The 24,750-nt window shown below is 45.2% G+C and overlaps 1 protein-coding gene across 1 annotated transcript; it reads left to right on the forward strand.

Annotated features, from left to right (window-relative positions):
• Positions 1-1,074: 1,074 nt before the first annotated feature.
• On the forward strand, positions 1,075-22,551 carry LOC146341924 (serine protease 27-like). Its single transcript, XM_084807755.1, has 4 exons — positions 1,075-1,151; positions 8,400-8,479; positions 18,849-19,011; positions 21,521-22,551. Exons 1-4 carry the CDS (start codon positions 1,075-1,077, stop codon positions 21,930-21,932), a joined length of 732 nt encoding a protein of 243 aa, XP_084663881.1. The 3' UTR covers positions 21,933-22,551.
• Positions 22,552-24,750: the final 2,199 nt, after the last annotated feature.

Here is a 24,750-nt window from a genome sequence, read left to right on the forward strand (position 1 = left end):
TTAAATTTATCCAAAGACTTTGTTACTGTCTACAGTTGCAAAGCCTGCACCACCTACATTGGTTCTAACTTGCCTTGAAGTTTGCCTCTTCCACTGCAATTTCTATCCAGATGGAAAATGTCATGACTTTCTGTAAGACAGCCTTCCCCAACATGGTGCCTTCCATATGTTTTGGACTACAACTCTCATCATCCCTGACCATTGGCCAGGCTGGGCTGATGGGGGTTGTAGTCCACAGCATCTGGAAAGCACCAAGTTGGGGAAGACTGCTGTAAGGCCAGATCAGGTTCTAGCAAGAAGCATCACTGGCTTCTCCACCAACTAAACCCAAATCATTTCCTTCACCAAAATTGCAAGTAACAACCATTTCCATTAAAAAAAAAAAAAGCAATATATTGATCTACAGTTTTTCCTTGCTTATGTCCCTGCTGCTTATTAGTCTCTGGCTAATGTGCATGTTCATGTCTCAACGATCAGAAAAAGACTGAACAAGAATGGTGTTCATGGGAGGATATCCAGGAGGAAACCACTGATCTCTAAAAAGAACACTGCTGCCCATTTGAAGTTTGCCATAGATCACACAGATTTATTTATTTATTTCATTTCTATACCACCCAATAGCTGAAGCTCTCTGGACGGTTCACAAAAATTAAAACAAAACAGCACACAATAAAACAATATAAAATATATTGAACATTAAAACCACATAATAACAATACAACCAGAATAAAACCTAGCAGCAGTGCAGGGATTTAAAATACAGATTTAAAACAGCAAAGTTAAAAGTCTAGAAAGCTAAAATGCTAAAATGCCTGGGAAAATAAAAAGGTCTTCACCTGGCACTGGAAGGAATACAATGTGCCAGATGATCCCCAAGACTTCTGGAACAATGTTCTCTAGACAGACAAGTCAACGGTAGAACTCAATGAGAAACATTATGTTTGGCGAAAAACAAACACTGAGTTCGAACAGAAGAACCTCATCCCAACCATCAAGCATGGTGGTGAGAATGTGATGGTTTGAGCCTGCTTTGCTGCCTCAGGACCTAGACGGCTCGCCATCATTGAGACAACCATGAATTCTGCGATGTATCAGAAGATTCTAGAAGAGAACGTCAGGCCATCCGTCCATGAGCTGAAGCTGAACCGAAAGTGGGTCATGCAATGAGACAATGATCCTAACATACAAGCAGATGTACAAAAGAATAGCTGCAGAAAAAGAAATTCCATGTTTTAGAATGGCCTACTCAAATTCCAGACCTAAACCCCATAAATGTTGTGGCAGGTCCTGAAGTGAGCTGTTCATGCAAGGAAGCTCTCCAGTGTCACTGAGTTGAAACAGTTCTGTAAGGAAGAATGGGCCAAAATTCCTCCTCTCTCCTCGCTGTGAGAGACTGGCCAACAATTACACGAAATCTTAACTGAAGTCATTGCTGCTCAAGGGGGTGCCATGCCATCAGGTACTGAACTGAAAAGTTCACATACTTTTTCACACATGGATATTGAATACTGAATCAGTTGTGGATAAATAAATGTTGAAAAACCATCATGTTTGTGTGACATTTGTTTAATCAGGTTATCTGTTGTTCTTTATCTAGGATTATGGAATTAGATTAAGATCTAATAACATTTTAGGATGGAAATATGTGACATTCCTAAGAGGTTCACAAAATTTTCTCATCACTGTATTTGACTTATTTAACTTAATCCTGATCTAAAGTAATACTTTATTCAAAGCATGATAAAGAAGGTGTCATTAAAAAGTCATCTACATCTGAGTCAAATAGGGGGAAAGCTGCTCATTGAGCAGAGGAGACATTTTTCCCCCTGGAACTTCAGACTGAGTTTGCTTTGTTCTCCTGCCCTCCCAGAGCTGTCCTCATGGGGAATTTGCTGTGAAATGGGAGCATTTCAAGGTTGTTCGTGGCAGATGACGTTGTGGCCAGTCTGCAGCCACCCCGAAGATTTCCGGTGGAAAAGCCAGATTTTCTGAGACTATTTTTACGCCATTTTATTTCTTTAATTCAGGTTCCCCATGCTTCTGGCGCTGTGTGGCCCTATCCTCTGAATTTACTTCGGCATAATAGCCCTGCCCAGGAGTGTGTCTCTCACCTAGCTGTGACCTCACTGCGCCTACCAGCCTTCAGAATCACCCTGCACTCCCTTTTCGCCAGTAATTAGCCTCTGCGATGATGCACCTCTCTGATGTTTGCATTACTTCACTTCTCCATTGTTGTGTTAAATCGCATCTCCAATATTGTGTGAAGTTGCTTCTTTGATCTTGCGAGGTCTCGGGAGCCTGTCATTGCAAGCATGGAGAAACTGCCCAGAGAAGGAGAAATGTGGAGGGGGGCAATAACTCCATGACAGTTCATTGGAATGGGGCAAAATTGGAGTGGTGGGATGCCCTCATAGGGGGGCTTCAGATGCTGGACTCAAGAACTCGGGATTTGGGCTTCTTCAGGCAAAAGGGGGGGAACCTGGACAGGGGCAGGAAACAGGCCTCTCTCATTGGTTGAGCAGCCCATGCCAAGTTGATGATGTTCTGTTCTACTCCACCCACCAAACCCCAGAAATATGTTCCTTTCAAGCACTGTGTGACCCGTGAAAACCAGATGTTAAAGGTACAGTACACTCAGTTTTCTTGCTTCATGTGTCCCTGATGGACCAAAGCCGATTCCATGAAAAACAGGATAATACTATTCCAACGTGCTTCTCATTCCGTTGTCATGAAGATCCTCGCCCCCCAGATAATATAATGCAGACACTTTGCCAGAGTGAGAGACTCTGGCACAGGCCAAAGGACAAGAGCCAACGGACTAAGGCACTGCTTCAGAACCAGAGAATCGTTGTCAGCTACTTCTGCATTGCTGGTTGGGTGGTGCTACTTAGAGATGTCAGGGAAATCCGCCGCGGATTCAAATGAGGCCGGATTCTTTGTAATCCATGGCGGGTTGGGTCCTTTTACCTCAGCTCAAGGAGGATTCTGTCCAGAATGGCACTCAGCTTGAGGCTTAACCGGATCCATTTGCCTTGGCGCTGATCGCCATGTTTTTTTAAAAAATGGTGATTAGCAGTATGTGCCCATAGACTTATACACAAAATAGAGCCGTGAATCTTGCATATAAGTCTATGTGTCCATAGACGTATACGCAAGATTCACAGCTCTGTTTTCCATATAAGTCTATGGGCATATACTGCCAATCCCCATTTAAAAAAAAACATGGCAATAGGCGCGGAGGCGAACAGGTCCGGGTAAGCCTCAAGCCAGGCGGCTCTGTGGAATCCTCACAGAGCAGAGCTGCTCCAGAAGATTTGGGGGGGGGGAGGAACAGATCACTTCCCCCCCGGGCGGATTCCCCACTGGAACAGAAGGTGGGGAATCTGTACATCCCTAGGCTACTCTTGAACTATAAACCATCTTAGCAGAGGAATTAGGTGGACTTTGGATCACCTTCCAACTGTGCCTGGAAAACAGAGCCTTTGCACTAGGAGGGCGAGCCATGAAATTTTATTTAGGCCATAAAGCATTGGCATGGGATTCAGCATAGGCACAACTCAGACAAAGAATGAAACCAAAAGTAGATACAGCAATTAACAGCCTTGTGTGGAAATGCTCATTGCGATAGGGCTTCCAGGAGTCCACTCAGGCTAGGAGGTTTTAATATGCAGCAGGAACCTGTTAGCAGCAGCGGTCGTCTTGCCCAGAGGAACAGCAGGCAAGAGGTAAGGCAGCTCCTCAGTGTTCAGCAGGAGTAGTTCTATTTTACTTTATTTTTTCGTCTTAATCATCATGGCTGACTTCACATGAAGAACTAAGTGTAAGTTCTGGGAAATATGTGGGAAGAAGCTTTGGGAAAATGCGATAACAGCTTTGGAGAAGTTCCTTTCTTTGTGGGGGACAGTTGAGGATAATAAGGTATGAACCAAATTGTTTTTTGCTAGGCAGGATTTGCTGCGGAAGGGGTCAAATATAGGGGTGGGCGGATCACTCACCGTCCAGTAGCCTATCACGGGAAAAACCACAGATGCAAATGGCATAGCGGACGCCATTTGCGGCCATAAAGCCCTTAGTTTATGCTAAATGCAGCCATTTACAGCTGCATTTAGGTTAATCTAAGAGCTTTATGGCTGCAAATGGTGTCCACTACACCTCTGGAGACAGCCCTTAATCTAGTGATACAGCATGGCAATGGTGGTTGTATGGTGATACAGAGCTGGCCGGCAGCTCCGTGGAGTCACCATGCAGAGGATCCGGCTCCAGACGGTTCCGGGGAGGAGGAGAAGGTAAGCGATCCATTCCGCCACAGACTCCGGAGGCCAGATTCTTTTGAATCCATCCTCATTGGGGTCCTTGGCAGAATTCTCCGCCATCCCTAGTCAAATATTACTGCAGCTCTGTTTCATTTGTGCTGGCTTCCACTTCATTTCCAGGCACAATTCAATTCCTCTCAGCCTACAACACCACAGCTCCCCTCATTCCGCAGGGGGCCCTGACATTCTTTGTAGCCTTTTCATGGGGCTGAAGGCTGGGAGGAGGCTGGGAAGTCCATTTCCACCAGCCCAGTTTCACACACTTAAATCTGGATCCAACACTACATAGTATCAGTTGTCAGTTCCCTAGTGATGATGAGATGTTTATACTTCTCTGCTTCCCTGGGCTTCTGACTGGGTGCAACTGTGTGAGAAAGCTCTCCCAGGTACAAAACTAGGGAGCCCCACCCCATGAACAAACTAGATTGAGTTCCCACGTTCATCTCTTTGCAAGGTAAGGTGGAGTGGGGGTGTTGCAGCTGCTTCAACATTATTGGGAATGTAGACACTCCAAGTCAGAACAGCAACAAAGCATTGCAGTGTATCCTCACCCCCTAACAGCAGTGTTCCACTTCAGGGTTCCAGACAGATAAACCGACCCTCCTCTAGGAAACTCCATTCCACGCCTTCTACCCTGTCTGTTCTTCCTGCCCACCCACTGCCACAGAATAGTCCATGGCTACTGAGCATGCTCAATCATAATTGGGCTTTTCTTTTGTTTTTCTGCCCCCTCTGCGTTTTCTTAAGTCTACTCCAGGAAACCTCATGGTCCCCCCAAACAAGCTGATGTCTCCCTCTTGTCTGTCAATGGCCCATTTGGGCGCCATTCCTGTCAACACACACCACCAGAGTTTGCTATTAGAAGGAGGGATACCCCCAAGAACAGGATATGTGCAGCTGCTGTGAAAATGGCAAATTCCATGTTAGTCATTATTAGGAAATGAACTGAGAATGAAGCTGCCAATATCGTGCTGTACTTAGACAAATCTATGGTGGGACCACACTTGGAATACTACCTACAATTCTGGTCACCATACCTAAAAAAAGATATTGTAGAGTTGGGAAAAGTGCAGAAAAGGGCAAGTGAAATGATCAAGGGACTGGAGCAACTCCTCTATGAGGAGAGGTTACAACAGTTGTGATTGTTTAGCTTGGAGAACAGATGAATAAGGGGAGACATGACAGAGGTGTACAAAATTATGCATGGTGTGGAGAATGTGGAGTGGGACACATTTTTCTCCCTCTCTCATAATACTAGAACCTGGGGTCATCCCATGAAGCTAATTAGTGGGAGATTCAGGACAGATAAAGGGAAGGACTTCTTCACACAGCGTATAGTCAAACTATGGAATTCATTACCAAACGTCATAGTGACAGCCACCTAACTGGATGGCTTTAAAAGGGGGTTAGACAAATTCCTGGAGGAGAAGGCTATCAATGGCTACGAGGCCTGATGGCTAAATGCTACCTCCAGTATCGGAGACAGTATGCCCATGTACAGCAGTTTCTGGGGAACATGGGCAGGGGGGTGCTGTTGCCCTCATGTCCGGCTTGTGGCTTTCCCATGAGCAGCTGGTTGGCCACTGTGTGAACACAATGCTGAACTTCATGGACCCTTGGTCTGATGCAGCATGGCTCTTCTTATGTTCTTCTGCAATTCTGTGGGGATGCTTTTTTTCTTGAAAGGCTCCTTGTGCTTTTATTTAGGGAGGGAAGGAGCTACATATTACTGTCCACTGTTTTGAACCAGGTTTTAGGGAGGATGTATGCCTCGGTTAATGAAAAAGGCAGTTCTTGCATGCCTTTAATGAGGGGAGAGGCTTTTTGATTCCTGGAAAATATGGTTATACAGTTTAATTGAGTCATCGAATCATCGAATCGTAGAGTTGGAAGGGGCCTATAAGACCATCGAGTCCAACCCCCTGCTCATTGCAGGAATCCAAGTCAAAAGATCGTTTTCACTTGAAATCTCAATTATATAGATATAGATACATTCAAAGTCATTGCATTTTATTGTACGTGACTAACGGCCATTGCATGCAATATAACTCCATACATCATGTGATAGCAAAACATAAAACATAAGTCAGGTTAACAAATTTCCTGCACAGCCAACTACAATTGCATTGAGAGTGACTGCACAAATATGCATTTTCGCAGCCTTCGGAAACACAGCACTTTTGTATGTGACATAGTATCGTGATCGGACACTCGGGAAAATACCAAAATCTGTCCCAAGAATCTCTCCTTGGAATGTTGAGATAGAGGGCAGTGCAGTAAATAATGGGAGATATCCTCAACTTCTCCCAGACCACAGAGACAGAACCGTGGGCTTCTTGGAAGCCACCTGCATCTTTCATGCAAGACTGCTGTGGGCATGGTTCTGTAAATGAATCCCTCACAAAGCAAAAGTGAGGGTTTGTAGATACTGGGCTCTTTCATGATCCATTTTAAACAGCCAGTACCATTGAGAAGAAATTGGGAGTTTTATAAGGTCTAAGTCCTAGTGATTATCCATCCCATATATCAAATCTCTCAAGTTAGTTTTGGCTCCTGGGACAGTGGAAACACCTGGCGGTAGGTTTTTGGAGACAAGCAACACTTGGGATGCCTTCGCCCAGCCACCCTTCTTCATTTGTTCTCTCAAGCAACGTTTGGGGAGGTGGTGTTTGGGCATATCCAAGACCCTCTTGTGATGCATCGGGGCTGCCTTCTGGGCCTAGCTTCTGCTGACACCAAGCCTGTCCCTACCCTGACAGAGGGAGCTGGAGTTTCTGGGGGAACTGCGGGTGTATTTCTCAGGGAGGCATAGATAAAAATGTAACTGTTTAAACAACTGAAACTCTGGTGATTAAATTGACAATTTATTTCATCGACTGATGGCGTTACTTCCTATACTTTAACCTGATGCCTCATCACAGACAGAATTTCACTAAGTGGAGCTTTCCGCAGTCATACCTTTGTGTAATTAAAGCATCACATGCTGAATTCCCCCATCTCACCTCAGTCCCCTCACCTCTATCCAGAACTCTATCCGGAAATCAAATCATTCAGTTCTCTCATGAGGCCCCTTGCTGTCTGCTACCAGATCCAGAACAAACCTCATTCTTACCTTCACAGCTCCCCATGTGTTTCTCTCCACTTTGCTCTCCAACCCATCCCTGCCAACGGACCTTTGCTCCTCCTACAGTACCAGCCTCAGCTATCCAAGGGATTCTTGCTCCCTCAAATAGTTCTGCCTTGTCTTCCTCACTGCCCCTTATGCATGGCACTACCTCCAATAACAGTGGTGTGAGGCCACCTCTCTTATTTCCTTCAAACTCCCTTTCAAAACCCACCTTTTCCATATTATCTATCTATTACATCTATATCCCTTCTTTTCCTCCAAGGATCCTAAGCCCCACTGGAACAAAGACTAAGTACATGAAACGGAAGAAAGCATATTGTTTTGAGATTCCTGTCCAATTACCGATGGGTCGAAATATCACTCTGTGTTTCCCTGAAAGCAATGCCTGATCATAGGGCTTTTCTATACAAGGCTGTTAATCTGCTGCATCTACTTTCTGTGTCATCACAGAATTGGTATTTCCTCACTACACAAGGAGCATTTCCCTTCCTGCTTTTCTGCTATGTAACCTCCAGGTGGTGCTGTGGTATAGGGGAATAGTAGAAATACATAAGAGAAAACAGCACTTTCTTCCACCATCAGAAATAATACCCCATTTTAACTGCATCCCCAGTCTCAGGGATGAGGAAATGACACTACCATTACCCTTTCATCTTTGATAAGAACGTTTATAGCACAGATGCCTAGGCATTTTCGTTTTTCAGTTTCTGAAATGTGTTCCTGTATTTCAGATCTTTGCGCTACTGCTGTTTGGTTATTATTTTTATTTCATACTGTAGTTTAAAACTTTTATATTGCATCTTATCATGTTGTATTGTATGGTTTGAATTGTTGTGAACCACCCAGAGAGCTTTGCCTATTGGGTGGTATAGAAATGGAATAAATAAACAAACAAACAAACAATATCTGTTGTCTAGAACTGACTGCAGCTGAACTAGCTCAAGGACATTTCAGAACAGGTTTACAGAAGAAGTGGCAGCCAGGCCAATTGCCCCCTCCTTGCTGGCAGTCTGGCTGCTGCAGGTGACCATGGTACAAGGTGACTATTGATTGTGTCAGGAGATGCTCAGGAATTAGACCAAGTTTCAGTTTCTAAAAGAAAAGGGGTGGGGGCTCCTGGGAAGTCTCATCTTCTCCCCTGTCCCCCTGGTAAACTCTCCTAATAGCTAGAGGTCAGTGCCAGTGGTTTAATTGATCTAAATATCAATTAGATATTTTATCCATGGTGTACAAACTCAAACTAGGCATGGGTGAGAAATTTGCTCCATTGAGCTTGATTTATGGATTCTTCCCATTCGTAAATCCCAGAACCAAATGCAGACCTGAATGCAATTAGTGGTCAGAAATCCATCCATCCCCAAGCTTTCAATCTGTTCCACAAAGCAAATTCATTAACATGTGTACATTTTAGAAATGTGCAAAGAAAACCACATACATTTCTAAAATGCACACAAACACACTTTAATCAATAGGTGCATGCATGCAAAAATTCATACATTTGAAAATGTGCATACACAAAATGTGTGGGAGGGGAAAACCTATGGACCTAGAACAAAAAAAGCAAGAACATAATCGAGTTTGGATGACCCACCCATCCCTAACTCAGAAAAAACAATAAAACCCTTTGGGCTGGTTTGCACAATTCAACAGCCCACTTATTTAAGCCATAGCGGGCAGGTGGCCATTTTGAATATTCATCACCCTGCTGTGGCTTGTCATGTTATTCGAACCCGGGGACCATAAGTTATGTGAGGGTTAAACAACCATCAGAGAACCCATGGTCTGTTTTTCAGTTATGTGAGGGTGTTTAACTCATGTTCTCCAAATCTGCACAACATGGCAGCCTGTGCGAAGGCATTCAATATGCAAATCCCACCTGGCACACCCCAGTCTGTACCACAGCTCATCATGGGTTAAATAAGCCACTATCAGTCGTTGCGTATTGTGCAAACCAGGTCTCTCTGTTTTAAACTCATATAGAAAGCTTAGCATGTGGTTAGTTCACTGACCGCACAAAGTATAATCAAAATCACACATCATATGTACAGAAAGAGGAAACCAATTAATGATGTTTGTCAGTGACAAAATTATTCAGCAAATTGGGAACAGATCTGACACATTTGGACCTCCATTTCTCGGCTTATTAAGCCATTATCTGAACAAGCCTTTGGCCAGGCATGCAGCCCTTTACTCCTCCCTCCATCACAAGCCACGAATAAACTAGGAAATCTCTGATTGACCATAGTCTGTCATTTCATCCGAAGTGGGAAACTATAGTTACCATCTTCTAAACAAACCAGGATATTAATCCAGCTTCCAACAGCATTATAATAACCTGGCTTGTTCCAAAGCTTCTTTCTTGGTTTAGATAAAAGAGGTAACTATATCTAATTAGAGACTTCTTAGTTTTATCACAATTTGTACAAAGGAGCCATTTGTGCAAGTAAAACACTTGTGCATATCTTGGTTTATTAGGCCAAGATATATTATCATCCAAACCACACCATTGTAACCAGGGTCTTTACTCTTTGCTCTGGCTTATAATCCAGTTTTATGTCTCTCTTCTGCAGTGTCTCTTGCCTGAAATATCTTCTTATTTTTATTTCCCTAGGTGCTGCTAGCTCAGAAGCAGGTAAGAGGCCCTCAGTATATTGGGAGCATTTCTGCACTGGAAGAGATGGAGAAAATAAATTACAGAAAAATTATCCAGTCCCACCCCCTCACCTAAGGCAGTATCTTCCTTAATACTTCATATCTTAATGTTAATACCATTGGAGATGATAACCCCAAATTAATCAGATTCTGGCATATTACAAATAAACAGTTTAGCAAAAAAGAAAAAATTGAAATTCCATTCTAGATGTGGCAGCATGGTTTCATAAAGAGTTTAGATTACCATTTCAAGGGTGTTTCCAAACAAGGGGTTTCTTTAGAGCAGGGAAAATGGGGTATTATTTCTTGAAACAAAATGCTGCATCCTCTTGTGTATTTGAACGATTCTGCTAGACCAAACTGCCACCTAGAGGTTATATAGTGGGAAAGCAGGAAAGGAAATGCTCCAGGTGTAGTACTCGGATCTCAGTTCTGTGACAAAACCAAAAGCAGAAGCAGTGGACTAACAGGCTCTTGCAGAAAATCTGTTAAGCAGGGAAAGAATGGAACAAAAGCACAGACTTTTTGCAGGTGTGGATAAAAAATGAGTGCCTGAGACACAATGGGATGAGTTTTCACAGGGGAAGGAGGATGACATACTGCAGATGGCCCTCCTCTGTCACTTAACTTGAATTTCCAGTTGCAGAGCCATTTCATGTCCTGCATGGAAACTCCTCTAAAGAGCTTTTACCTCCTTTCCTTTGTCTTTCCTCCTCCTTACTTTGTGCCTTCTAAATCTTTTATTTACAAAAAATGCAAATGAAAGCATTTCAGGTTAACTAAAGCAGTTCCTCTTTGCATAGCTCTCAGCAACACCTTGGTTGCTTCCTGAACCTTCCTTTTCTACTGGAATGAACATTGCCTTACCTGTCCTTCCTGGAGTTAGCCACTTAATTAGGGGATTCTACTGCGCCATTTTCTTCTTTTTAACTGATTGAGTAGTGGTGCAATTCTGTTCTTACAAAATGAAAGTACTGGGGGGGGGATGGGTCTGTTCTGCAGTCTGAGTCTGGGGAAGGGGCACTGAGACTTCCCACTAAAACAGGAGTTGCAGAACCAGCTAACACTCCGGAAAAATCAAACCGGAACCTCATTGTGAGCTGACTAGCTAGGATTACGAAACTGACTAGGTGAGGTTGTCTGCTAAACTCCACTTGTGAAATTGACTTGACTAGAGATTGGGCACTTTCAAGGAAAATCAATAGGACTTACTGCCCAATTTTGACATGTTTACCCAGAACTATGCCTAGGTACAATCCTCTGCCCTGCCCTGCCCTGCCCTGCCCTGCCCTGCCCTGCCCTGCAGGCAGTTTTATAAAAGAAGAAGATTTGGAATAGTACAAATGTTATATGATGGGATGGCACAGCTAAATTTTTTTTAAGGTTTTTAATGCATTCATACTTTTACTGGAGCACACAAGCGGCAGCACAAAATGAAAGTCGTCTCCTGCCTGTGCTTTGAGCAAGCGGGCAACCTCCTGCGGAGCTCTGCTTCAATCCACCGGGGAACAGAGCTGCAGCGGAAGGAGCACATTGACTGGCTTCACATTTTTGCCCCTGGAGGCTGGCGGGGGCGGATCCCCTGAACTGGCATTTAAATGACAAACTCATGGGACTTACAGGCCATTATAAGCATGTCTACTCAGAAGTCAGGCTGCTTCAAAATGTTGGAAGAAGCGGATGTGTGATAACCATGATGGATGAGGAAAGGGGAGGGGACAGCACTGCCCATTCAGCTATGTCCTGCCCACAGTGTGAATGGATCATAGCAAAATGCACACACACACAGAGTAAGCATTGGACCATCTGAAGTGTACATGGTCAGGTGCTATTCTGCTTGTAGCTTAAAGGGGGAAAGCAATTATTTTGTATCGCTACGAGCATTTTGTCTGGAAGCTGCCCATGTTCCTTAAGCAAGAAAGCCAAGCCATGTACTATAGGAGGAAGTGGTATCCATCCCATTCACCTTCTCTGACTGGATGGAAGCCGTATTTTATGTGTAGGGAGAAATATTTCTGTCTCTAAATATGATCAAGCAAAACCAATCCATCAAGCCTTTCCCACAGAGAATCTTCTTAGCCCCCTATCACACACATCCCAATAACAACCACCAAATATCCCAGCTGCAGTCTGGGCATTTTAATCTCTGATCCACCGATAAACAAGAGAGCCCAACGCTCCATCGACATGGAAACGGAATGAGAAGCCCTTTCTGGTTATATATGGATTTTCATGAAATCGCTTTGGTCCTCCAGGGACAAACGAAGCAATAAAAGCAGAGTAATGTAGTTTACCTAAAAACCTACTTTCACAGGTCACACAGCACTTGAAACCCCCATACTTCAGGGTTGGGTAGGTGGAGTAGAACTGAACGTCATCAACCCTGTAGGTGCTCAGCAAATGACAGAGGCTTGTTCCCTGCCCCTGCTCAGGGAAGTTTACTGGAAGTGCTGAATTAAGCCCCTGTAGTTTACCCCATACCTCTCCTCTCTCATCCACCATTGGGATATTGTGAAAGGTAAAAAATATTGTGAATAGGAAAAACAGGCTACATAATCTGAATGGGTGAAGCAGTAACTACGCTATTGTGAATGCTTGAAACAGGGCTACTGCGATTTTCTTAATGGGAAAAACAGGCTGCAAACTGTGAATGGGGAAAGCAGCTACTGCGCTATTGTGAATGCTTGAAACAATACCATTTCAATACTTCGATACTGTGAATGGGAAAAAGATATGGTGACTTGGACAGCAGCCCTACTGCAAATGAGGAATAAGAGGGAAGGGGCAGCCCCACCCCTTGACCAGGTCACTGCCAGGTCACAGCCAGGTCATAGAAATAGGCACACCTAGGTTTTAATGCGGAGAATGGGCCACACTCAGCGGAACTGCCCAGAGCTGTGTGTAAGGGAAAAATACTCACTTTTCCAGAGGGAAGCTGCAGGGTTGCTGCAGACTGATGATGTTATCTGTTGCAAATGACCCTGATGTGCTGTCGCTCCACACTAAATTGGCCGTGTAGATTGGGCCTAGGACTGCTGACAAGAGAGTTTGTGGGGAGAGGAATTCTAGGGCTGAGAACCCAGGATTCTGTCACCACATCAGTGAATGAATATGGCTTCTTATGCCAAAATGGAACCGAATTTTTCAGATTTTAAATCCAGCTGAGTTTTCTGAATTAAACCTGAAATTCTAAATATAGCAATTTCCAGCTTTATCAACCTAACATTTACTCTGTAGGATGCAATACAATATTAGGGATGTATGAAACTCACCTTTTCACGGAATCTTTCGTGGTGGGGGGGAAGGCGCTCCATCCCGCCCCCCGGAATCCTCAACGGGGGGGAGGCGATCTGCTCCTCCCCACCGGAATCCTCGATGGCCAGCTCTGCTCCGTGGCCAGGGCGCAGAGCAGCCAGCCAGGGCCATCAGCAGCCAGATTTCCGGCCGTAGACAGGCTGGTGCGGACGCAAATGGCGGCCGCCGTAGCGGCCGCCATTTGCGTCCACCCAGGCAGCCGTGATAAGCTACGTAAATTCTAGGCTACGTAAATTCCATCATGGCTAACCTCAAAAAAAAAAATACGCAGCATACGCAAATGGCGGTGGCTACGGCGGCCGCCATTTGCGTCCCCTATTTTTTGCCGATTTAACTTACATAAATATTTATGTAAGATAAAAGGGGAACACAAATAGCATAGGGGACACTATTTGCATTCCTTTATTTTTCGCCGTTCTAGCCTACGTAAATATTTATGTAGGCTAGAACGGCGAAAAATAAAGGAACGCAAATAGCGTCCACTACACTATTTGCATTCCCCCTTTTTTTTTGCCGTAATAGTCTACATAAATATTTACATAGACTAAAACAGCAAAAAATAAGGAATGCAAATGGCAGTCACCGTAGCCACTGCCAAATGCATACGCCGTTTGCTTGGTTTTTTGGATTGGCTTGCCGTGGTAGGCTATGTAAAGACTTATGTAGCCTATCACGGCAAAGGCCAGAATGCAAATGGCAGCCGCAGCAGCCGGTCGAAAGACCAGCCGCTGCCAAAGCCACCGCTGGAGCCGCCGCCGTCCGGAACATCCGCCCCAGGTAAGTCTTGTCCCAGGGGGGATCCGCGGGGGGTCAGGGGGGTGGCAGGCCATTCCACCACAGATTTTGGGGGGCCGAATGCCAGTGCATTCGGCCTCACTGAAATCCGTGGCGGAATTCTCCGCCATCCCTATACAATATGCTTAGGCTGTAATCCTATATACTTACCTTGAACGCCTCCCTTGAGGAGGGAGTGATGCCATCAGCCCTCAAGGAGGCAGTGATAAGACCACTCTTAAAGAAGCCCTCCTTGGATCCCCAAGTTCTCAACAACTTTCACCCAGTCTCGAATCTGCCATTTTGGGGCAAGGTGATTGAGCGGGTGGTGGCGATGCCCTTGAGGGCATACTTGGAAGAAGCTGATTATCTAGATCCATTTCAGTCGGGCTTCAGGCCTGGGCATGGGACAGAAAGAGCCTTGGTCGCCTTGGTGGATGATATGAGGAGGGCTCTGGATAGGGGCGAATGCTCCTTCCTTGTTCTCCTTGACCTCTCAGCAGCTTTTGATACCATTGACCACGGTATCCTCCTGGACCTCCTGGAGGTGTTATGCACTGGAGACACCTTATTGTGGTGGTTCCAGTCCTTCCTCTCTGGCAGGTACCAGAGGGTAGCACTGGGAGAGGAGGTTTCGGACCTGTAGCCACTCACTTGTGGGGTGCCACAGGGTTCCATCCTCTCCTCGATGCTATTTAACATCTATGTAAAGCCGCTGGGGGCTATCATCAGGAGATTTGGGGTGCAGTGTCATCAATATGTGGTTGACATGCAGCTCTACCTCTCGTTCAAATCTTCACCAAGGTTGGCCATAGAATCCCTGTCCAAATGTCTGGAGATGGTGAGTGGCTGGATGGGGAGGAATAAGCTGAAGCTGAACCCTGACAAGACCGAGGTACTTTTGGTGGGAGACAAGAGGAGGTTGGTGGATGTTGACCTGGTATTGAATGGGGTACGGCTACCCTTGAAAGACCAGGTCTGCAGCCTGGGGGTCATTTTGGACTCCCAGCTGTCCATGGAGGCTCAGGTGTCAGCTGTGAGCCAGACAGCCCTGTACCAACTCCATCTGATACGGCGGCTGCGCCCCTACCTTCCTAGCCATCTGCTCCCATCGGTAGTACATGCCCTGGTCTCCTCTCATTAGGCTACTGTAATGCGCTCTATGTGGGGTTACCCTTGAAGACAGTTCGGAAGCTGCAGCTGGTACAGAACACGGCAGCTCGCCTGATTACAGGCAGCCGCCGGTGAGATCAAGTTTGGCATTGTCACATTTATTTTCCTTACTCTTAATTTTCTTTGTAGTCATCTGTTCTGTTTTCAGTTTGGGGCTTTTGTCTAATAGTTTTTAAAGTTTCTTGAAATCCATTTTCTTATACCATGTACCCTTTACATTTTTGGTATTTTTACTCTTCTTTAATTTATTGCCTTCGTTTTCCTGACCACTCTCTGGGGGTGTCTCCACCAGAGATTTACTCTGAGCTGGCTGCGTGTTGAGAGCGTTAGGGGTACATGATGTTGTGGCCATCCAGCAGCCACCCCGGAGCTTATCGGAGGAAAACCAGATTTCCTGAGACTGTTTAACATCCGATTCATTTCCTCAAGTCGGGTTCTTCCCGGTATAGCTGCTGTGCGGTATAGCTGCTGTGTGCCCCAACCCCCACATTGACCTTGTGTATGCTAGCCCTGCCCAGGGGTGTGCCCTTCACCATAACCCGGTCAAGATGTGTTTCCTCCCATTGTGCTGAATGAGGCTTGCCCTCTTAATGCCCACAGAGCTTACAGAAAACCCCCTCAATTGACAAGGCACAGCATGATCTTGAGGCTCCAGTTCTCCTTTGTTTGGTTTATTGCCTTAGGAAGAAACTTCCACCCTTCGTTATAGAGGTCCTGCAGGTTAAAATGGGGGCTGGTTTCTGTCTTTGTGTTCACTGCTCTCTTTCCCAGCACAAGCATATGTGTGTCTACTCAGAACTAACTCCCATTGTGCTCAATGAGGCTTGGTCCTGAAATGCAGATGCATCTGGATTTCCAGGGGAAAGGAGAAAGGGGAGAGAGGGGGGAAGCCTCTCTTATTGGTTGAGTCGCCCCTGCAGGTCAGATGACATGTTCGGTGAAGCGATTTTTACTCCTCCAGAGAACCTGCTTGTGGAGCCCTGCATGGACCTCATCGCAGCAAAACTGATTCCTTTTTTAAAATCCGGTACTCCTCCATTAGCTTCTCCTTCCATCGTCATGGAAACAGGGCCTCTGACACATCTTACTATTCATCACTGTTGGCTTGTTTGTTTGAAACCTGTGTTTATTAGGCTCCATCCCCAGACCCTCCTCTCCAGGCCCCGGGCCAGCCTTTTTATATGCTTCCACAAGTGTAGTTAAAAGTTGATTACATTCAGACAAGAAGGATTTAACATGTTCAATGCCCTTCATTATCATAAACAGCCATCCTGCAATTGGTAGGCTGTCCCCATTTATTATCTCATTCTGATTGGAGGACTCCTTCTTATTTGCTTTTCCATCACTGTGAGCTAGTTCTGAGATTTGTCTTAACATCAGTTCATTTAACTGGTTATCCTTTTCAGACGGCTGTGTTGACTCTTGGGATGCCATATTCTCAGCAAGTGCGAGCTCAAATGCAAAATCTACAGTGGATCGACCCTCTTTAAAGTCTTGAGTGCTACCTTTAACATCCACAGACCAGTCTAAGATGGAATATGGTGTGTGTAAAGACTCATCTTCCACTTCCTTATCTTCCTCCCTGACTGTAAAAAAATTGTGTAATTTTTATTTGGATTTTCTAGCCATTTAAAGAGATATTGTTGTTGTTGTTGTTTATTGCATTTATATCCCACCTTTTTTCTCTTGCAAGGAACCCAAGGTGGCTTACATGATCCTCCTCCTCTCCACTTTATCCTCACAACAACAACTCTGTGAGGTAGGTTGGGGTGAGAGTCTATGACTGGCCCAAAGTCACCTAGTGAGCTTCCATGGCTGAGTGGCGACTAGAACCCGAATCTCCCAGCTCTCAGTCCAACACTCTCACCGCTACACCACGCTGGCTCTCTCGGCCGTGAGTACAATCCCCAGGGCTCTGTATGCCTTTCTGGTAAGCACCATTTCTAAACAAGTTATTTCCAATGCTGATAAAACAACTTACTATTTCCCTGTCAACAGTTGAAATGAAGACTCCTGCCCTTGCATATTCATGTTTAAGTCCCAGGGCTTCACAGTCCACTCTTTCCTGTACCGTCTGGTTCACATGCAACAGTTGGACTTCTTATCTCTTCTCCTGTCCTCCACTTTTTCAAAGCTCCTCCTCTGCTCTGTTGTAACTCCCGGCAAGAATAGGGATAAGAAATAGTAAGGAGGGTGATAAAAGCCAATATTTTGCAGTGAGACAGGTCACGCAGTTTCACTTTTCAGAAGACGGTAAAAGAAGGGGATGATAAGAGGAAAAATAGAAGAATTGCTACAGATGAGCCCTTCTTAATCAAAAAACCCAAGTAGTTAAAAATAATTGCTGAGCTCCAGGCAAGGAGCCAAAACAGACAATACTTTAAATTTGTCTGTAGTAGCTACGTCTCTCCCCCCCCCCCGAGTTTTATTCTAGAATAAGCCCCTAATATAGAGTAAAAAATGAAAAAAGACATAGCTACAAGATACAGTATCTGTTTGGGCCCTTAGTTAGGGTTGGAAGAGGAGAGATAGTAATGCAAAAGAGGTTATTCAGGTTAATGGAAGGATAATGGAAAAGTGGCAAACAAAAAAGAAATACAGAAAGAGAGTTTTCCCAATTGCCTGTACTTTTAGGATTTACAATTACTTATAAATATGGGATTGGGATTGTTGATTAATATGATGGAGGGAGCAATCCTACCGGGATAGGTGTCCACCTCTGAACTCGGAGGCAACTGCCTATCCAATGCAGGGCAGAAGTGCGAAGGGGATCATCCCCTCTGCATTTCAGCCACCTGCATTTGTGGCTAGACAGCTGATTTCAGCTGTCTAGCTGCAGGAAGTTGGAGGGTGGGAAGTGGCAGCCGGACGACATGTTGGATGTGTCATACCAGATTTCTGACTTCCTCGCCCTGACACACCCCCAGGAATGGCTCGGTTTCACCTCTCCGTGCTCCTCTTCCTAGCATGGAGTGCGGAGCCGTTCCACGCTGCCTATGAGGCAGCGTGGGAAGGGGTGAAGGTCAGTTCTCAGGGACCAAGTAGCAGCCATAGGATTGCGCCCTAAATGCCTATTTATTGTTAAATCCTTCAATGATTATTTACATGTTTTTTGATCACAATTGTCTCTGCCTCTTCAAAGTGTCTGAAGTAAAAAATACATAAATTGCCTGACCCTCTCTTTGGGGCTTGACACATTCTTACATAGGAGTTGTTTTCACTGAAAAAAGCGAGCCTTATTTGCAAGTAGATAGGATTGAGCCACTTCTTTTGTTGAGAAATAATAATGCAATAAGTGTATTAACTTGCCGGATTAAATACTTCCTACACCCAGGAGACCCAGTCATTGGAAATGTTGTTTTTAATGTTGTTCACAGATGTATTCGCAAGATAATTCAAACTGAGAAAATTTGTTTCATGTTGTAAGACTTACAGTTTGTGACATTTGCCAATCAAAATCATTAATCCTTTTATTTCCTTTCCTTTCTCCACAGCTTGTGGGCAGCCCATGATCTCTCCGCGGATTGTTGGGGGCCAGTCAGCCTCTAATGGGTCGTGGCCCTGGCAAGTCAGCATTTTTCGAGGTGGATATCCTCTTTGCGGAGGCTCCCTCATAGCCGAGCAGTGGGTGCTGTCAGCAGCTCACTGCTTCTTTGGGTAAGGATCAGATAGATGTGTGTTGCTGTAGAGCCAGTATAAAGCTTCAGCCCAGAGGCATCTGCAAGGCCAGGCTAATACTCTATGCCCAGCACTCAGCTAATCGCCATCTTGGTCTCAGCAAGGCAGGGTCAGGCAGAACAAGGAAGAGTTTTCAAAAGAGAAGAAGCAGGTGGCCGGGAAGCAGGCAGAGGGAGAAGGCAGCTTCAGGTCCAGAGGCAAGTTCGTAAACAAGCCAGGAAGCAGGCAGGTAAGCAAGCACAAGCAGGCGACTGCTTGGTTCACTGGTCAGTCGATGGGGACAGGCAATGCAAGAGCAGCTAAGGCTGTGCCTGACAGTGAATTACTCACACTCAAAAGCCGAGGCCCAAGTCAGCCTCTTTAAAGGATCAGGTGGAGTGCTATTGGCCTCTTCTGTCACTTGACATCTCCTGAACTGTAGCTGCTGCCACACCACGCTTTAACTATGGCAGGGATGGCACCTTTTGTGTAGATGAGTGACAAGAAATCCTAATTAAATCCATTTTAATTCCAGGTTGTAACACAACAAAATGTGGAAAAGTCAAAGGGGGGTGAACACTTATACAAGGTACTATGCCCACAGCTTTGCTCATGGTAGGGAAAACTCACTGCCAATAATTGTAGTAAGTATGAGGGTGAATGCATGCTAATGATAGCATTTAAAAAAAAAAACCCTTTCCATTAATAGGCATTGTCCCCATGGCCCACGACACATAGCAGCTCCCAATACTCAAGGCTTCTTGCTTGTAGTCTCAGGGCCAAACTAGATGTGATAGTAGAGATCCGTGATTAAATAATACCTGTGGGGGTTGAGGTGGTTTCAGATAGGGACTGCAGCACTATAAATAAAAAATGCATAGAAGAATGAGACAAGCTTCTGTTTTCCCCCTTATGGAAAATGAACAGGTGTTGCTACGGGGATGGGGGAATTATATCTAAGAGCATCTCTACACCAGCCTAAAATCCCACATTTAAAATGGGGTTTCTGCTTCCGTTTTAAATGCAGGATCACTATGGACTCCCTTTACATGTGCTTCCTTTTTCCCCTCCCCTTTTCCCCTCCTTCTCCCCCTTATCTGAGTCTTCCATATGTTTCATTTGTCTAGCTTCTCTTCTTGAGGCTTTTCCTTTTTCACAGAGGCAACTCAAGCAGAACACAAGCGGGGAAATTTGATAGCTCATTATCTCTAATCTATTTAAAAACAGAATGGTCATTTAATGCAGGAGACACCCTGGAGGTTCACGACGTCATCTAAAGGGCCCACAAACTTCTGTGAGTCAGCAATCTCAATAGCAGGATAAAAGCTCCATGTGAAGAAGCCCTATCGTGCTTCCAGATGAGACTTTTAAACTACAGTTGAACTGCCTCACTGACAGAATATTACAGGTGCTCCAGATGACATCATCTTAAACTCATAACCCTCCCATGAATTCCCACTGCTTTGTCTGTCTTTTTTCTTACCATGGAAAATCCATTAAGGGAGATCCATTTAAAAAAAAAAGACAGAATAGCTACACAATGCTTTCAGATTGTTAGCACTAAGAGCATCTCTACACCAGACTAAAACCCTGCATTTAAAACGGGGCTTTCTGCCTCCATTTTCAATGCAGGATCACAATGACCCCCTTTACATGTGCTTCCTTTTCCCCCTCCTCCTTCCCCCTCCTCTTCCCCATTATCTGAGTCTTCCATATCTTTCATTGATCTCGCTCCTCTTCTTTCCGCTTTTCTTCTTTTCACGGAGGGAACGCAAATGGAACACAACGGGGTAATTTGATAGCTCATTATCTGTGATCTATTTAAAAATGGAGCAAAGGGCATTTAGCGCAGGAGATGCCTTGGAGGTTCATAACATCATGTAAAGAGCCCACAAAAGTCTGTGATGGAGCTATCTCAATAGCAGGATAAAAACTCCATGTGAAGAAAGCCTAAGACCTCTCTGCCTGGACCCACCCCTAGAGAACAGTTAGGGTTTTTAAAAACCTCCTAAGTGTCTGATCCCAGTTCAATTCGGGGGGGAGGGGTGCAGTTTATTTTTAAAGATATTTAGGCTGCAATCCTATATGCCACTTACACACTGGCTGAGGAGCTATAGGATTCAATGAGATCCCTCCTACAGCAACACCATTTGAGATATGCTGCCACCATGAAAGATATGCCATGATCATGATAGATACTCTGGCAGAACTCAACAAAATAGCAAGGGTGTTTCTTTCTTTTTTAAAATTTCTGCGATGTTATCCTTTCCTGTCCCAGGCTGAGCACATAATGGATATGGCAACTGTTCCTCCAGCTTACTGGTGGTGTATCTCCTCCACCTCAAGCTTAACTGGACTATAGGACTGTTCTGTCCACTATCACCACGGATCTCCAGTGTCTTATGTAGTTTGACCATCAGTGGAACGAAGTCTCAGGTCCTGCATGTCTCACAGAAATCCGAAACCAACATTTGCAAGTTCCTGTTGCATTTTGCTTTTGTGTTCACAGATCCATTGCCACTTACCAATACGATGTGGTGCTGGGTTCCTATCAGCTCAAGAAGCCCACAAATACTGTGGTAGAATCCAAAGTGAAACAGATTATCTCCCACCCTGACTATGATGACAATGTTGTCTCCAGTGGACATATCGCTTTACTTAAACTTATGTTCCCTGTGAAATTCACCGACTACATCCGCCCCATCTGCCTGCCAGACTCTTCTGTACAATTCCCTCCAAACGCAAACTGCTGGGTCACTGGGTGGGGAAATATTCAAACAGGAGGTGAGGAATGCTCTGTGTGGTGCTCATTTAGTTCTTTACAGGGTCATGGGATGTACAAAACAGCTCCCTCCCAGAAGGACCTTGCAGTCCCAACATGGAAAGGGGGGACAGAAGAATCCTGGGAGAGGCAAAGATAACACAAGGGATGGCTCTGAAAAATCCAATCACACACAGCCAGACCCATTCAATCAGGGCAGGAGCACATTTCAGAGTTACTAAAGGGATGCTCTCCAGGCTTCCCTGAGCTGTGTGGTCTCCAGCAGCCCAGCTGAAATCTTGGAAAGTACTCCCATTGTGGATATGTGCTGTTAAATTGTGAGTCTCCACAAGAGTTGCTGACAAAGTTCTCCTGAACCAAACTTGGAAATAAACTGAAGAGGCTTATTGAAGCCCATCTCAAAACCAAGGAGATCAGTGCCAGGTTCCAGGTTTAGGGGGCTGGTGTAAAGCAGCCAAGACAGCCAGGTGTAACATCTTTCAGAGTCCTTGGATTCATGCAGGAAATTTGGGGTAGGGGGAGGTAATTTGGGACAGTTCGCTCAGCAAAACCCTCAGCAAAGCCCAGTTCTTTTGTACAGATTGCTCCCATGATATGCAGCAATGTGCAGGCAGGTCCATAACGCTCTGAGCGGCTTAGTACACATATACACACCAACAACAGATGGCTACACTACTGTGTATCTTTCCCATTAGTCCATCAGAGTCCTCCATGCAGTCTTCTATGGAAGCAAAATTAAATTTGGAGATAAGGAGTGGATTTTTTTTTTTTCTTCCTCTTTTAGACTTGGAGGTTGCTTGTTGCTTTCTACCTTGGCATCAGTGCTCGTGGGGCATTATAGCACAATGTAAATCAATAAGTCCTTGCTCCAAGGAGCATACAGTCTAAAGTTTGCCATGAAGAGACAACAGAGGGGTGGGAGAGACCCAAGTTCTTTTTCAGTCATTCAGAAAGGGCACGGGGGTCTCCTTCATACAATCCGGAACCACGTAAAGGAAAATATGGCTTTTTAAGAGGTGTGTGGAGAAGGAGCTTTTCTACATGGGGCTGTTAAATGGCTGTCATTCCACTGCATCTACTTTGGGTTTCGTTGCAGAATTGAGATGCCGGCATTACACAAGGAGCATTTTCTTTCTTGCTTTTCCCCTACATAACTTCTAGGTGGCACTGTGGTATAGTGGAACAGGGCAAATACAGAAGAAAATCACTTTCTTTTGCTTTCACAATTCAATGGTGCATTTTCCCTGCTCTAAAACAAAACTCACCAAAAGTGCTGAGGGGGTTCTCCATGTCAATGGAAGGAGACAGAAGGAGAAGCCAGTCGTGGCTTACCTGGAATTTTCAAGGAGCCGGCTTTGCTCGGTGCAGGGCTCCACAAGTGAGTGTATCACACCAGTAAAAGTCACTTCACAGAACATACTTCGGGGGGGGGGCATGGATTGAATGTCATCTGACTGGCAGGGGCTGCTCAACCAGAGAGGCTACCCCTACTCAGGCTCTCCCCCCTTTTTCCCTTTGAGAAAATCCTTGGAGGTCTCCTCCCTGTATCCACAGACATCACTCTCTTTCTTTCTCTCTCTCTTTCCCCCTCCCACCTGCATTTACTTCCTTACAGAGACAATCATGAAAGGAACATAGTGTTCTCATTGCCCTGCTGAGGTCAATCAAAGCTTTGAAGCTCCAAAGCTTTGACATTAAGGATCTCTAAATGCTTTATTTCAATTCATGGGAATCTCAGTAACTTCAGGAGTGTGCATTTCGGAAACAAGCCTCATTGACCATGATGGGAGTTACTTCCGAGTAGACACACATATGTTTGTGCTGGGAAAGACATGGAGAGGAAACAAAGGGATGGGGAACCAGCCCTCTTTCTAACCTGATGCTGCGCAGGAACAAAGATGTGAATTAGTTACTTCTGAAGGCAATAAACCAAACAACAGGAAATTGCAGCTTCGAGATAGCCCTTTACAGCCTTTAGGGAATTAGTGCTTTAAGATGTGCTATTTCGATTGAGAGAGAACTCTCTAAATTCTGATGTGTGCATTCAGAGGACAAGTGTCATTGACCACAATAGGAGTTACTTCTGAGTAGACATTGATTGGTTTGTGCTGGGAAACATAGGGACAAGAAATACTCCTTGACCGGTGTCATGGTGAAAGGCACACCCCTGGGCAGGGCTAGCATATCTGAGGTAAATCTAGGGGTTGGGGCACACAAGAACGATTCCACAGAGAACCCAACTTAAGGAAAAGAATTGGACTTTAAGCAGTCTCAGGAAATCTGGTTTTTCCCTGATAAGCTCCAGGGTGGCTGCTGGGTGGCCACAACATCATGTATCCCTAACGACCTCCAAATGCAGCCAGCTCGGAGTGAATCACTCATGGAGACACCCCCCTGGTTAGACACAGAAGTGAAACTGGAGGGTCACGACATTGTCTACAGAACCCATAAACAACCATGGGAATGGTAGGGAATGACAAGCATATGATAAATGCCTCGAGTAGAAAAGCCCAGGAAGGTGGCATTGTGAAGGTGTTTACGGATGGAGTTCCAGATGAAATATAGGCAGCAAGGGAGAAAGGGCAAAGACCTCTGGGGGAGCAAGGAGCAGTGGCGGAGTACAGCTCTTACCCAATAATGCGACTTCTGGATATGGGGGAGAAGGCTGTGAAGACATCCAAACTGTGCTGACTGTGCTTCCACACAGTACTGCTTGCTAAAAGTATGCTCGTCCACTTCGTATGCGCCTGAGGTCTCCTGCCTCTGCATGCCATGACCGTATGCCGTTTCTCTCTCCTACAGTAGGGTTGCGCCCCCCATTAACCCTCCAGGAAGTGAATGTGTCACTGATAAACCGAACATACTGCAACAAACTCTATGGTTCAGCCAAAGCCTGGGATCCTATTAAGCTTGGTATGATCTGCGCTGGTTACCTGAAAGGTGGGAAGGGCACCTGC

Source organism: Heloderma suspectum, chromosome 6 (assembly GCF_057233095.1).
Source record: "Heloderma suspectum isolate Gila_16-S chromosome 6, 16-S_ref, whole genome shotgun sequence".
Lineage (NCBI taxonomy): Eukaryota > Metazoa > Chordata > Lepidosauria > Squamata > Helodermatidae > Heloderma > Heloderma suspectum.

What these genes read in the sequence shown, in the direction of transcription:
- LOC146341924 (XM_084807755.1), top strand. Translation starts at nt 1,075, where the DNA reads ATGAATTCTGCGATGTATCAGAAGATTCTAGAAGAGAACGTCAGGCCA. An exon ending in GAGCTGAAGCTGAACCGAAA is followed by an intron (nt 1,152 to 8,399) that starts GTGGGTCATGCA and finishes ATTTCAGAACAG; the next exon opens with GTTTACAGAAGAAGTGGCAG. An exon ending in GCAGCTCACTGCTTCTTTGG is followed by an intron (nt 19,012 to 21,520) that starts GTAAGGATCAGA and finishes TTGTGTTCACAG; the next exon opens with ATCCATTGCCACTTACCAAT.